The sequence below is a fragment of the Tyto alba genome, unplaced genomic scaffold, assembly GCF_018691265.1.
Source record: "Tyto alba isolate M040663 unplaced genomic scaffold, T.alba_DEE_v4.0 Super-Scaffold_11, whole genome shotgun sequence".
Classification (NCBI taxonomy): Eukaryota; Metazoa; Chordata; class Aves; order Strigiformes; family Tytonidae; genus Tyto; species Tyto alba.
Genome location: NW_024881273.1, coordinates 6654000 through 6668816, shown reverse-complemented (window position 1 = coordinate 6668816; position 14817 = coordinate 6654000). Strand labels below are relative to the sequence as shown.

The 14817-nt window shown below is 59.1% G+C and overlaps 1 protein-coding gene across 1 annotated transcript; it reads right to left on the bottom strand.

The window, feature by feature from the left end:
- Positions 1 to 9080: 9080 nt before the first annotated feature.
- Positions 9081 to 10730, bottom strand: IER5L (immediate early response 5 like). The gene has a single exon (XM_042787018.1). The coding sequence runs from the start codon at positions 10358 to 10360 to the stop codon at positions 9371 to 9373; it is 990 nt and encodes a 329-aa protein (XP_042642952.1). The 5' UTR covers positions 10361 to 10730; the 3' UTR covers positions 9081 to 9370.
- Positions 10731 to 14817: the final 4087 nt, after the last annotated feature.

Genomic DNA, 14817 nt, shown 5'->3' with positions numbered 1-14817 from the left:
TGGTGGAAATCCCCAAGCCCACTGGAGCTGCAAGACTGGATGTTTCATCCTGTAACACCAATAAAATGTTAATGCATACTAATAGCAACAGCAAAGGGGTTTATGGAGCGAGCTTGGAAGTATTTTATAATTGCCAGGGTATCTGTGTCACAGAGAATTTGGGGTTAGAGTCATCAAGTATTGTGCTTTGTCAACGCGGGAAAAGAAAACCCCTCAAATATACCTCAAACCTACTAATTTTTATAATTAAAGGGGGAAGATAGGAGATGAGCCCCTGGGGAGAGAGTCAATCATAAATTGCATATACATGAGAGAGCTGCCCACTGGTTTGGATGGATTCAGATGTGGGTTCTGTTGCCTACTCTACCACAGACCCCTGCTGTAACCTTAACTAAGGACACTGCCTTGGTTTCCCACCTGGAGACCAAGAATAAAAGCACAGTCCTGCTTTAAAAACCCAGTCGATCCAGGCATGAGGTGACATAAATACATCAGAAACGTGAAATCCAGGGTCCTGGGGCACAGGCTGGCTTCTCCATGCATTGCACTGCCTGGCTGGAGCATCTCACCACTTCTAGCAGCTCCTCACATTTCTGCTCAGATCAGCCTGGTGGTGGGGTCCTGTTTACTGCAATCTAAGATTAAAAAAAAATAAATAAATTTGAAGTTGGGGTCTGAGGGACCAAGTTTCCTCCATTGTGCAGTGTTTCCTTGTGCTGCTCTTGCCAGAACTGCCAGCCTTTGGTTGTGCCCCTCACCCTGCCTGTCCTCACCATGCATCTCTGAGATGCTCCAGTTGGTGTTGGAGGACTGTGAGACGAACACAGTAGCGCTGAGGCTGTGGAGATTGTGCCCTGTTAGAAGCACCACGCCAGGAACCGCTGATCCGCCCCGGCTGGCGGTCGGCTCCGCCGTTTCTCACGCCGGACCAGAGCATGTGGTCTCCGTGGCCCGTGGGCAGAAGAAGAGCCTGGGTGACCACAGTGCTGCTTGTTTTAATGGATGTGCTCCAAAACCTGGGGATTTTCCAGAGTCAACAGATCCTGAGCCAAGGTATAAGCCAGAGGCATTGCCTAACCCAGCAGGCACTGGAGGGCCAAGCCGAAGAAGCTCTGCATGTAAATGCTCCTTAAACAATGTTAGGCTGAGTTAATCCAGCGGTAGCTCCGGCGGGACAAACTGGAGGCTCAATCCTCCTCCTTATCTCTCCCTGTCACCGAGCCGGAGGACCGAGCCCAGCACACAGCTCTGCAGAGCCTGGGATGTTCGTGTCCCAGCATTTGGGGCTTTTTAACCATGTTCTTGCCTTCTGCCTCCGGTGGGAGTGGAAGAGCCAGAATGTTCGTGGTGCTGCGGGGACCACAAGCACCCTTTGTTGGGGGGAGATGGGTGTTGGAAGAGATCAGCCGTGGAGCCTGGACATGGAGTTGTCTTCTGGCCTGAGAGTCCTCCAGGCTTTTGTGGGATCTGTAGGATCACACCCAGGGTGCTGCTTTGCCCCTGCACGGCGTCATCCCACACAGGGTCATCCCGTATCCCAACCTGAGTCCTGCTGGAAGCTCTCTGCAAAGCTTTCCCTTCCTTTACACCAGCATGGAGCTGCTGGGGGTGAAGCCTGGCACTTCACACATGGATTTGGGGCTGGTGTTTGCTCTCCAGCTCCAAAGCAAATGAAACAGTGGGTTTCCAAAACACTGTTCCCAGAGCTGTGCATCCGACAAGCCCTGGCTCTCTGCTAGGAGGGAGTTCGTAGGAATATCCCTGAATCCTGAGCACCCTGGCACCCCGTTTGCAAATGGTTTTGGAGGAGGAGCACGTTCCTGTTTGGGGTGTGCAGCCCCAAGTGCTGCTGAGCCGTGTGTGCTAACGCTGGCAGCACTGCGTGGGGTGCGGGCAGCACCCAGCTGTGTGCGGCAGCCACGCCGAGGAGGAGAAGTGGGCACGGGCACGGCACGTCGTGGTGGCGTTTTGTTCATCCTCAGTAGGGAGCAGAGGAGAAACAAAAGCTGGAGCAGCGCAGGACACTGGGCTTGCTGGGCGAGGAGGAGAAAACAGTAATTGTGCAGAATTTCATCGGGGAGCTTGAAAAGAGGTGTTTTTGTGAGCAAATAGTCACCTCTCAGAGCAGAACTTCCCCATCTCCAATTTCAAAATTCCGTTCACATCAACATCCACTTTCATGTTGTAAAACCTGGGGAAAAGGGAAAAAAAAAAAAGCAGCTTCACACGTTTCAGTGCAAAAGCCTCATTTTGGTGAAGAAAAGGGAGGGAAAGCACTGCTCTGGTGATAGGTTTTTTTGAAAAAACAAGCTGCCCCAAATGAAAGTATGGAAATACTCAGGGACCCGCAGCAGGCGTGGCTGCCCTGAAGCCTGGGGCTGATCCTGCCCGCGCGGGGCTGAGCCTGAATGGGGCCGTGGAGCTGCCACAGGAGTCCGGCCCCGACCTTAAAAGATGTGACTTTTTGCTTTACCCCGCTTGGGGAGAATGAAAATCAGATTTGGTGGGGACTGACTTCAGAAGTGCCTCTGGCTTCATACTGCAGCCACCGTCCCCGTTTCCCACATCAGACAGGCGGGAGCAGGGGCATGGTGCAGATGCTGCACTCTGATACATAGGAGTTCCCATGAGCTTGGCATGACAGGAGCAGAGGGAAAATGCTCCCCTCCTGCCACGGGTCCAGCCTGAGGGATACATGCCAGCCAGGCAAGAAGGGACAGGGACAGCTTCGGTCCCATAAAAGCAGCCAGAGGAGGGTAGCAAGGAGCAGGGATTGTCCACAGCAGCATCCTGGGTGGCTTGTGAGACTTTCATCACTCCAGGGAAAACCCTTTCCCCTCCTCTGGGCAGCAGCACATATGGGGTTAATGCTCTGCCTTGTTCCTGCAGGTGTGGGGCAGGTGCCTCTGCTCAGCTGGCCCCATCCTGGGGCCAGAAGTGAGGCTAAGAGCAGGGTTTGGGAGGAGGTTTCTCCTCTTCCTTGATTTTCTTCTTCCTCTGTAGGACCTGGAGTTGGTTGGTGCCTTCCCTGAGGAAGAGGAGCCAGGGCAGCCCTGCCTGCCCCGGGCTTGGCTGGCTCCTTCTCTTTATACCAACCCCCATGTGCTGTTTGGTGTTGGGCAAGATCCTGGATAAAGCTCGTGGTCTCCTCGCCTGCCTGGCATAGAAAGCCCGGAGAGCAGCTCAGCTAGGAATGCCTTTTGCCCTGAGGAGCAGCTGGAAAAGCACTCGGCCTCTGAGTGTCTGGGCCAGCGGTGCTGCAAACGTGCCCCAGGTCCCTCTGCGGGGGGACCAGGACCCTCACGGGCAGCACAGCCGCCTCGCCCCGGGGCCAGCAGTGATGCTGGGGGAGCCGGTGCCCAGGAGAGCAGGTAAGCCCACTGCTGGTTTATGGATTTTGCTTGGCTGAGCTCTATTAGTCCCAGTGTGGAGACGTTAGCAGCTGGCTTTCCCCATGCCCCATCTTGTGGGGGTTGCATGTCCTTCTCTGGAAACGCCTCGTTGGGTTTATGTGGAGGGAAGGTGGCTGGGGGGGGTCTGCTTGGCCCTGCTTTGCTGCAGGGATCTGCCCAGCTTGTGTCTCCGTGGTGCCAGCAAACCCCCAAAGCACCCAGCAACGGCACCTTCTGAATGCTGGGGGAGATTTTTGCTTCTCCTGCTATACAACCGAGATAGTCTTGCGTCGATGGCGGTGGTGTGTTGCTGAGACGGCTGCTTTGTGCTTAGCGTCTGCTGCCTCTGTGCAAAGGGCTTTTTACTCTAATTTTTCTATGGTATTGTTCTTGCTGTTAGATACAAGGGACAGCATCTTCTGTCATACAACAGCCTCCTCTTAACTTTCCCAACGCACACTGGTAAAGCCAGGGTAGGCTTAACTCAATGAGCAACATTAATCATCAAATCTATAAGCAGGATATAGAAAGGCCAAGTGTGAATAATTACTGCTCAGATGCTAATTACCCAGGCCCAGACCAAACCCAACATATTAAACACACCGCTAACGGGAGCGGCCTCTCGACCACGTTGCTGTGTCCCCCATAGCTCTCCTGCTGCTCTCTCTGCAGGGGACTCCTCAAAACATCTGCTAACACGTGCAGATCCCAGAATATACTTCTGCTCGTTTGTATTTGAGCCGGGGAGATGAGACGGGAGGGATCTGACTCACAGCTGACAGATTGCAGGACGGCCAGATCCTGCGCTGGGATCAGCAGAGCATAAAGTTGCTTTTCTGGGGATGTTCTGCTGGGACTGGGTGCAGTCTCGTTCTTGGCCCTCGTGGTTTAGGAGGATGTGGAGCAGCTCCATCTGTGGGTCAGCTCCTGGGAACCAGTGCCTGGCTCGTGGTGCAAGGGTGGGTTTTCCTCGGGTGGGTGCCTAACCCCTCCTGGGGGAGCTGGCTGCTGGGAGATGAGGTGGGCTGGAGGTTCGGGAGGTGAAAGGGGTCAGATCTCCACCACCGTGTCCATCCTTGTCCCTCCTGGTGTGCAACGACATCCTCTCCCAGGCTGAGCTGCTCCAGCGGCGCGAGGACCTGGCTGAGCTGTTGGCTTTGGCACTGGATTTGCTGCACGACTTCTTAATTTTGGATCTGAGTCCTCCAGATGCCCGTGGGGTGCTGCTGGTGCTGGGCAGAGCCCCGTGACCGGTGGGCCCTGGGGATTGCGCCGATCCTCTGCTGTTGGGGAGCACAGCCCAGCCCCGCAGCACCTCTGCGATTGTTTCCAGGAGGGGAAATAAAGGTGAGAGCCGTGCCGGACCCTCCTGGGCTCTGCAGCCAGCTGCTGGCTGCTTTCTGCCCCCCTGCCCGCTCTGCTGAGGGCAGCTCCTGGGAAAAGAGAGGTGGGCTCAGGCGCTGCACCAGCGTCGGGTTGAATTTCTGCCTCTGTTACTGGAGGCAGCATTTCTCCCCGGAGCATGGTGACCCTTTCCCTGAGACAAGGGGCGGGGGGAGGATTGAGCAAAGTGACACTAAGGACACCCCAAGACCAGAATCTGCCTGCGGAGAGCGTTTTGCACGGTGAAGGGAAGGCCACAGCTGCCTCGCAGCTGGCAAAGCGAGCAGTGTGTGCACAGAGGCGGTTCCCTCTGCCACTGCGCCGTGCGGGTTCCCCCCTCGCTCGCCCCCATCTCCCACCTCCTGTGCCAGGCAAACTCCCCCTATCCCCTCTGCAGGGCCCCTCTGTGCCTTGCTCCTGTTCTGGGGCTGCCGGGCACAAAATCCTGGTAATGGCCGTTCCCACCCCCCCCACCCCACCCCCCCCCACCCCCCCCGAGCCAGGGAACTAAGGGGAGAGAGGACACAGAATGATTCTTAGGGTCAAATGCTTTGGCATCTGCAGTGCCTGCTCCGAGGTCGGGCAGCGCTGTGGCACGTTGAGCTGTGCTGGGGGGACAGATTTGGGATGGGGACAGGCTGTGACATGGGAGCAGAGCTCACGGCTGGGCTGGGGGGGGGTCTGGAGGTGGCAGCTGAGCTCCCCCCAGACTTTAGGTCCTTCGCCCTGCTCCAGCCCATCTGTTCAGCATCTCTCACCAGAGACGGGGACCGGAGGGCAGTGGGGCTGAGGCGGTGGGTGCCTAGTGGGGGGGCACGGTGGGGCACAGCTCCCTGCCCTGCGAGCACCCAGGGGGTTCATCCGAGTTGCGAAGGGATCAAAATATTTTGTGCCTGGAAGATGAGGAGCATGTGTGAGAGTGAGGATGGGCTTGTGTTGGGGGGGTGCAACCTTCCCCTGTCACCTCCCTTCTAGCCTGAATGCTTCTGCCATCATGATTAATTTATCAGGTACTTATGAATATGCAGATGAGACTCTGGTTTCCAGGCTCTGCTTTCAGGAGGGAGGCTGTGTGATGGGCTTTCTGCTGCTGCCGCCTTCGTAAGAAGAGAAATGTCATGTACCAGGGTTTAAAATAAATAAATAACTGCGCTGCCGAGAGCGTCTGAGTCTTAGTGGCTCTGTGGAGCTGTGGGATCTCCTCGTCCCTCAGTGTCAGGGATTTTTATGAGTGTCCCTGTGGCATATGCACCCCATCTCCCCCACCCTGCGTGGTCACCGGTGATGCGGAGGCAGCTTTGCCAATTCCAGCCTTTGAAACCTTGACTGAAGCCCCAGAAACTTCCACGGGGAGCGGGGGGCGAGGGCTGGCTCCCCCCGGGAGAGGGGAGATGCGGAGGGATGGGTGCGCTGGGGGTGGTCGAGTCCTGCAGGAACGGGGCGTCCTCCTGGTGATGGTTTCTTTACCACTGGAAACCCCCAAGGTCTGGGAGACGGGGAGTGGTTTGGGGGGGTCCTGAGTGTGTGCGTGCGTGTGGCCAGTGGGTTAAAGCAAGCTCTGCCCCAGTCTGGTTGGGCTGCCTGGAGCAGGGGCTGCGGGGCAGGGGCTCTTCAGGGTGGGGGGATTCAGCACCCGTCTGTGCTGACCTCTGAGCATCTGCAGAAGTACCTGGGGTTTAAAACATGTCTCCCCCCCCCCAAATAACCGTGCAGCAGCCGGGGCTGGGCAGGCAGGAGCTGCTGCTCCTAATCCCGCTGCTGGGGCCCCTCTCCAGCCGCCTCCTTGCTGCCCGGGGCAGGGGGGGCAGGATGGGGCCGGGGCTGCCCTGGGGGTGTGGGGTTGGGGGGGGGGGAGCTTCTTCCAGCCCCCAGGGGTGACTCTTTCCCCTGATCAAAACATCCAACTCCCGGGTTTCGCAGAGCACTCGTGTGCCCGGCAGCGCTCCCACCACCGCTGCTGCGCCTGGGCAGGGGTTTTCGAGGTTTTAGATTTTTAATTTTAATTGATTTCCTGGGGGCGATTTGGAGGAGGAGGAGCAGCAGGAGAAGGGAGCGAGGCTCAGCCCCCCCCCCACCCCGCAGCCGGGTCCCGTTTCCTGAGCAGGACGGGGCTGCCCGAGGAGGCAACAGCACCGAGGGGGGTTGTGGGGGGAAGTTGGGGTCCCCCCACCCCAACTTCCAGCCCCGGCGGGGCGCTGCGGGTCCGGCGGCGGGCGCCAGGGGGCGCTGTGTGCGCGGAGCGCTGCGCGGGGCGCGGAGCGGGGGGGGATCGCTCCGCGCTTCGGCTCGTCTGCGCCCCCCCCCCCCCGGCCCCCCAATCCTTTTTATTTTTTTTTTTTTAATTTTTTTAGCTCCTCCTCTCTCCCTGGGTGCGAAGGTTGCGCTGCCACGGTGAATGCGCGGGGCGGGGGAGAAGGTTTTGTCCGTGGGTTGGGCTGGGGTGGGGGGTGTCGGGGATGCTGGGGGGGGGGGGGGCGCGGTTCTAGGGGCGCGGGGGGCAGAGAAGTGGCTCCAGTTGCTGGATTGGCGCTGAATGCTGGAAACAGCGCGTTTTGCACTGGATTTAAAAAAAAAAAAAAAAAAAAAAATTTCTCCCCTCCTGAGGTCAGCGGTGGGGTGGGCGAGGAGCGGCCCCGGCTTCACTCCTTTGGCGTACAGGAGGAGAGGGGAAAAAAAAAATACACAAAAAGAGGAGAAAAAAAAAAAAAAAAAAAAGAGAAAAACCCTCACGCACCACCAAGCGGCCCCGCGCGGTGATAACAAACTCCAACTTAAAAAAAACTTCCCGAGCGCATCGCGGGGACGCGGAGGAGCGCGGAGGCGGCGGCGCTGCCCAGGTGCCGGGGGCGGCCGGGCCGCGCAGCCCCGCGCAGGTTGGGGCAGGGCCGGGGGGGTCCTGCCCGGCTCCCCCCGCCGAGGGAAGCGGGGAGGGGAGACAAGCCCCGGCCCCTTCCCCACTCGGGACTCGCTTTGCGTGGCACCTCCAGCCTCACAGAGTGGGGGGGTGGGTGTTTGGTCGCCTCCTGGCAGCCCGGGGGGGTGCGGGGGTGATGCCGGGTGGTGTTGGGATGGGGGGGATGAGGGGGGGGTCAGAGACTCCGCAAAGGCTCCGCGGTGCCGAGGGGAAGCGGCGGCTGGGGAGAGGGGCTTCCGTGGGCTGCGGGGTGAAGGAAAGCGAGTGCTCAACAACTTTATAATGGACTTTTTATTAAGGTTATAAATTTAAACAAATCTGAACAGTTTTACCCGTTGATATACAATTCCATATGCACAGAAATACAGGCTTACAAACAAAGAAAAAGGAGGAAACAAAAAAAAAAAAAGACCCCAACAGACCGTTTGGCAAAGCATCTTCAGTTACACATAGTGCTGATATCGTGAAGTTGGGAGTGGGCAGGCTGCAAAAAAAACAAGGGGGGGGACGACCAGAAACCCACCTTTTTACAACAAAAGGTTTTTCTTGTTTTTTGTTTTTTTTTTTTTTGTTTTTTTTAAAGTATATATTTTAACCAAAAAAAAATAATCAAGATCTCGTCCCAAGCCCAAACAATGCTGGTTTGATGATTTGGAAGGCTGAAAGCAGAACAGCTGAACTTAAAAAAAAAAAAAAAAGGGGGGGGAATAAAAAAAAAAAAAAAAAAAAAGAGTAAGAGACCCGACCCAGCACACCGGAGGTGCGAGTTGTGTTACACGGTTACCTGCGGCATCACCCCCCCCAGAGGCGGAGGCTCCGAGGGCGGTTTTTCCCCCCCCGATGGGACCCCCGGCCCCTACTACACCCCCCTTCCACCCCCAAATTCAGCTCTTGTCCCCCTCCGGCGTTGCCCTGGCACAAGCGGTGGGAAGGAGAAATCACATCGAGGAAAGTTGAAATGTTTTTATTTCTACCTTTTTTTTTTTTTGGGGGGGGGGGGGCCTGCGTGTTTGGTTGTTTTGTTCTCTTTTAAATCTAAAAACGCACAAAAGCGACCCGGCAGCGGCTGTTTCCCCCCCCCCTCCCCGCACCCCAAAAGCAGCCGCGCCGGGGCCGGAGGGTCCCCGTGGGGTCCCGGGGCCGGTGCGGGGTCCCGGGGCCGCCCCCGCGGGATCCCGGGTCTCACGTGGCGCTTCCCCGCCGCCAGCACCGGCCCCGGGAAACCCGCCGCCCAGAGACCCCGGGCGGACACAAAGAGGATTATTGAAAAAAGAGGTGCTTCGGGGGTGGTTGTTTTGTTTTGTTTTCGTTTGTTTGCTTATTTTTTTTTTTAATTCCACACACCACCACCCTCACCCCCCCAATCTCTGCAAAAATAAAGTCCCAAGATCTTAAGATTTTTTTTTCTTTATTGTACAATTTATAAAACACTAGCGTGGCTCTGCCCTCCCACCTCCCCTGCGCACCCCTCGGCACCCCCCCCCACCCCCCTTTCCCCTTACTCCCCAACGCCCCCCCACCCCACCCCCCTCCCCGCCTTTGTTTCAGGGTCCCCCCCTCCGGAGCCGCTGTCCCTCGGATCGCACCCCCGTTTTGCAAACACCAACCCAACGCCCCCCCCGCCCCCCAAAACCTCCTCCCCACCCCGACCCCCCGCTCCCCTTTCGCTCCCCGCTCCTCTCTAAAACGCGACGATGGCCCGAGTCCAGGCTCCCAGGCTCGCCAGCGCCTGCTTGCTGCACAGCTGCCCGTTGAGGGGCTGCTCCGAGTCCGCCTGCTGCCGGCTCACCAGCCCCGTGAAACCGGAGCCGAAGATGGAGATCAAGTTGGAGATGTTGGAAGAGTCCTGGGGGTGCTCGGCGCTGTACTCCTCGAAACGGGCGCGTTTGGTGCACGGGGCGAAGGGGGGGCCGCCCGCCACCCCGCCTCCCCCCGGTTCCCCTTCCTCCACCCCCTCCTCTTCCTCCTCCTGCCCCGGGTAATACTTGCGCTTGGTGCCCGGCGTGGGCGGCGGGGAGGCGAGCCCCGGTGCCGGTTGGCAGCAGCAGGGGCACTGCGAGCAGCAGTCCTGGTGCAAGTACCCGTTCTCCACCGTGGTCACGACGTGAGTGTCCAAATCCAGCACCGTGGTGCGGCTGCTACAGTGCGGGGCCCCGCCGCTCCCGAAGTCACAGCCGGCGGCGTAGAGCAGCCCCGGGGCCGCGCTGCCGCCGCCGCCACCGGGACCGGCGGTGCCGGTCACCCGGTAAAAACCCGGGGACGAGTCTCTGCAGGGCGCTCGCTGCAGCTCCGGGGGCGCCGCCGCGCACACCGGCACCTCCAGCAGCTCCGCACCGCCCCGCACCGCCGCGCAGCTCCGTGTTTCGCGGTCCTGCGTGTCGGTGGGTAAGGGGAGAACCGCCAGCTCCGGCGGGGCGGCGGGCGGCGGGCAGGCGGGCATGGCGAGGAGCGGGGCGCCGTCGGGGTAGTGCTGCTGGCGGCGGTAGAGCTCGGCGTAGCGCTCGCTCAGGTAGAGCTGCCGGGCGTTGCGGAGCACATAGGAGACGAGCAGGTTCTTGTGGAGCTTGATGCCGCCTCGCTGCGTGCGGGAGCTGTGGATCTTCCGCAGGGAAATACTGATCAAACTCTGCGCATCGAGGGTGCACTCCATCCTCCTCCGGCCCCTCAGCATCTGCTCTCGCCACCCGCGCAGCCAGGCACCCCGGGCCGCATCCACACGGCAGCCGGGAGGGTGCGGAGGGTCGCAAAAAAGGAGGATAAAGAGGCGTTGGAGGGGGGGGGGGGGGGGGGAAAGAGGGGGGGAGGGAAATAGAAGGGGGGGGGGAAAGGGGAAGGGGGGGATAGAACCTGAGGACGCTGGAGAGGAGGGGGGGGGAAATAGAGAGGGGTGTCTTCAGGGGGCGGCCAGCGGCGGGAGCAGAGCGGGCATCGCCGTGCGCGCCGGTGGCTCCCGCTGCTGCTGCTGCCGCCGCTGCTGCCGCCGCGCTCCGTGCAGGCACGGCGCGTGCAGGCGAGCGCCACCAGCGCCGCGCGCGCCCCCGCCCTCCCCGCGCGCCCGCCCCCGCCCGCCCGCCCTCCCTCCGCGCGCGCGCGCCTGCCCGCCCCGCCCCCTTCTCCCTCCCCTCGATCTCGCGCTCCCCAGCCCCGCCCACCGCCGCCCGGTACCTGTCGCGCAGCGGCACTGAGCGCGCGCCCGCCCAGCCCCCGCCTTTTATAGCGCCGCGCCGGCCGCGCCTCCGCCCCGCCCTCCGGCGCTCACGGCCAACGGGGCGGCGGCGGGCGGCCTGATGGGCGGACGTGGCGGCCAATAGATGGCGAGGCGGGCCCCTCGCGCCGTTTCAAATGTGCGGACAGGCGCGGCGCAGCCCGGGAGGGCGGCGGGGACCCGGGGGCGGGGGTGTTGCGGCGCCGCCTCCCCTCACACAGGTGAGCCCCGAGCAGCCGTGAGGGCGGGGATGCCCCCCCCCCCCCCCCCACCCGCGGGGACGTGGCACCGCCCCTGCCCCTCTCTCTGGGGCCGCCGAGCCCCCCGCACCCCTCTGTCTGTGACACCCCGGGGGGGCACTGCCTATCCCGGGTCCCCTCACCGGCTGCTCCCCCTCTGCTCGACAGCCCTGCAGTGTTAAAGCTCAGGAAGGGCTGGCGGCCCCCCCAGCGCTGCTGGTGCCCCAACAGCGAGTAGCACCCGGCAGAGACACCCCCTTGTCCTGCCTTGCAAGCACCCACCTTCACCCCACGCTTCGAGAGTCAGATATTTCCCCCTACTAAGACTGTGCATCAGTCCCTGCTGGGAAAGTGCCCCAATCACAGCTGGTTTTCCCTCAAAGTGGGAGCGGGCCGTGCACAGGTTGTTGCTGATTAAGGGCTCCCATCCCACCTTATTGCACACAGCAGTCTTCAATTTGCAGGGCTAGTGAGCCCTCTACTTGCTCTAAGGGGTGCCACCTTACAGGGTGGGGGGGTCCTTGTGGGATGGATGGGGTAAGGGGGGGGTGCAGGGGCTCAGGGTTGCTCCTGGGCTTGTTGCTTAAAGGACCTGGCCACTGAAGGACTCAGCCATCTGCAGCAGTGTTCCGGGCAGCCGGTGTTGCTACAGAGGAGCAGCCCTTGGACAGCAGGTAAGACCTGGGGGCGAGCATGGGGCTGAGTGTTGAATTGTCTCAGTGAGAGAAGGGGCTACAGTCAGGAGGGACTGCAGTGCTGGGGCAATGGGAGCTGTAGAGCTGCTTCTGAAATGGCATCTTCTGTAGAAAGCAGAAGGTAGGGGAGAGAAGAGGGGTTTTCCCCGCTGACTCTGCAGGTTCCCCACGCTGGGTGCCTTCTTTGGGGGACGTGCTGATGCACGTACCTTGGTGGTGACTACAGGCAGCCTCGTGTCTGCAGGTTGTGGGGAACCCACTGGAGAGCAAACCTCTGCAGCCCTTGTTCCTGCCGGTGCAGCCCAAATTCCAAACCACAGGGGCAGTTGCAGAAGGTGGTCACTGGGTTTGTCAACTTTGGGAGGGGGCTATGGGTGTGTGCTCAGAGGGCTAGGGCTTTGCTTGCTTCCTGGCCTGGCTGAACTCCACTGGTTCAGCCGCCCCATGTCCTCCACCCAAGGGAATGGGAGCAGGCCCAGCACCACGGAGGATTTTCTCCCTGTGGAAGGGTGCTTGGGACAGCAGCTGGCTAAGTCCTCCTTGCTTGTGCAGCAACCTTCTCCACAATCTGCCCTTAGCCATGCAAACTGGGGTGGATGACACTCTGTGTATTCCCGAGCTCTCATAGAATGTTTGTGACCTGCTTTCCTTGTTTATAACATGGAAAATAATCATAACCCTGTCCAGAGGGTGGCTGTAGCTCAAGACAGTGAGTATGGGCAGCATCGCAGGTAGGGGATTGCACTCTATCCTTCCTCTCCTCCCCATCCCTCTCCCTTGCAATCCTTCCTGGATGCAGGTTGGCTTTTCCAAGGCTGTAGCTGTGCTGCAGCTGGAGATGTAGGAGGTGATACCTGCAGCTGGTTTGCTCAACTAGTATGGGGCGCAGCAGGATTGGGGTTTGGGGCACATTGCACAGACCAGTGCTGAGCTTCAGGTGCTTTGGTGGCTGGAGCCAGGACTTGCTCCTGCTCTGTGAGATCAAGGGCTCTGCCTTCATGGGGTGTTGGTGCACATGGACTGAGCCCCAGCTGTGGCTCTGCAGTTTTCTGTGGCCTCCTGGGCACCAGGGAACCAGGGCAGAGAGCGCTGCTGCTGCCATCCCGTGCCACATCTTCCACCCAACCAGTGCAGGCAGAGATTGCCTCTCTTGCTCAGCTGGCATTTGCTGCTCTCTGGCCCATCTCCAGCTGTAAAACTCCAGCCTAGGTGGTCCAGGCTAAGAGCCTGAATTGCCTATCAGCCGGCTGCTACAGGGTGGCTTGGGCAGCGTGGACGGTGCAAAGCATCGCTCTGGCAGACGCCCTCCACCCTGAACTCCTGCTCACCATCCCGCTTCGGCTTGGACTTGCAGTGTGGCTGCAGGACACTGCCCAGTGCTGGATCTCTGCTCTTTAATCATTGCGTGGCCCTGCTGGCCTTGGGTTGTGGCTTTAAGTGATGGGTCAGGGGGACTTTACAGGGCCCTGCTTGCAGCAGCGTTGGGTTTATGGAGGTGCAGAGTGCCTTGCAGAGGGTGGTGGATCCTCGGAGTCGTTCAGGCATTGTGGGGCAACTCTGATGTGGGAGATGCTATTGTCTCTGGCTCTTGGAGAAGTGCCCTCTGCTGTGGCTGCCTGAGAAGCTTCATGGCACCAGAAAAACCCAAGAGCACAGCGGGAGCCTCTAGGAGATGAAGATGGAATTAAAACTTTAATCTTATTTAGACTCTGGGTAATTAATATAAAGGCTACAAAATATGGGCCTGATCCTTGCGCTGACTGCTGGGCACCATGTTGCGGCTGGCGAGGCAGGCAGTGGCTGCAGGCTCACTCTTCTCCCCGGCTGGCTCTCCTGGAGGGTGCGAGCGTTTTGTTTGCAGACACAGTGGCTTTAATCCTGGAGCCGGGATGGGCTGTGCACTGTGAAAGCTGCCCTGCTTCAGTTTGGCCTGTGGACTCCGAAATCTCCTGGAGACAGGAATCTGGCTGATACCTGTCTTGGCACAAGACTCTAAGCTCTGTTTTGCTAAAAGAGGATAACGAGTCCTGTCCTTTTTCTGGCTCTACAGCAGCAAGCTGGGGCAGGATGGGTTTGGTGCTTGCCTTTCCCAGGAATATCTGTGTCCTGTCCAGCATCCCTATTCCCCGGTCTCTGCTGGGGTTTGTGTGCCCTTCCCATGGGAAAGGGCCCTAAGGACCCTACTGCTGTAGGGGACGGTTGGTCTAAAACCATCTTGGTTAAATGTAATTGCAGCTTTTAACCGGCCATTAAATGTCAAGTACCATTATTTCCCCAAAGAAAAGGAGGATGGGCCCAGCATTTGCTGTCTGGAGGGTTGTAGCTGCACATTTCCCAGGGTACCTGCTGCTGGTCCTGGGGGACTGGCTGTGATGTGGGTGCCGTGGGGCTGGCCCTGGGCTGGGGACCGTGCAGCTGTAGCACAGTGGGTCCAGCCCTGATGATGTCCTGATGCCAGGGCTGGTTTCGCAGCCGTCGATCCTGCAGCGGGCTCCAGCAGCAAAACCTGGCGGTCCGCTGCTCTCAGCTGCAGAGTAAACAAGCTGGCAAGAGAAACCATTTTGCTTCAGCTAGTAGGAGAAACCCTTTTTAGGTAGCACTTCCAACTGGCAATGCTTTCCTTCATTAACCCCCTCCTTTCCTTTTCAGTGAAACGTGAAGTTGCAGCGATTGGAGATCAGGCACTTGCCCGTGCAGCTTTGCCACTCAGAGCAGCGAACACAGACGTGAATTTAGTGCTTGATCTCGTAATTTCAGTGCAATTAGACTGGCTGCTATAGAGCAATTTCCCCTTGAGCCTTGGAGTCCTGGGCCTGGGCATTGCCCAGCTTTTCTCAGACAAGGAAGCGGAGGCATTTGGTTATTGGCTGAAACATGAGTTTTTTTGGGTGCACCTGGAACTTGACTCCCTGGAGACGTGTCTACGAGTTGGAGCTGTGGGTGCCTGGCATGTCTGAAAAGGAGCCTGCTTTTCAGGCTTACTTATTAC

What these genes read in the sequence shown, in the direction of transcription:
- IER5L (XM_042787018.1), bottom strand. Translation starts at nt 10,360, where the DNA reads ATGCTGAGGGGCCGGAGGAGGATGGAGTGCACCCTCGATGCGCAGAGT.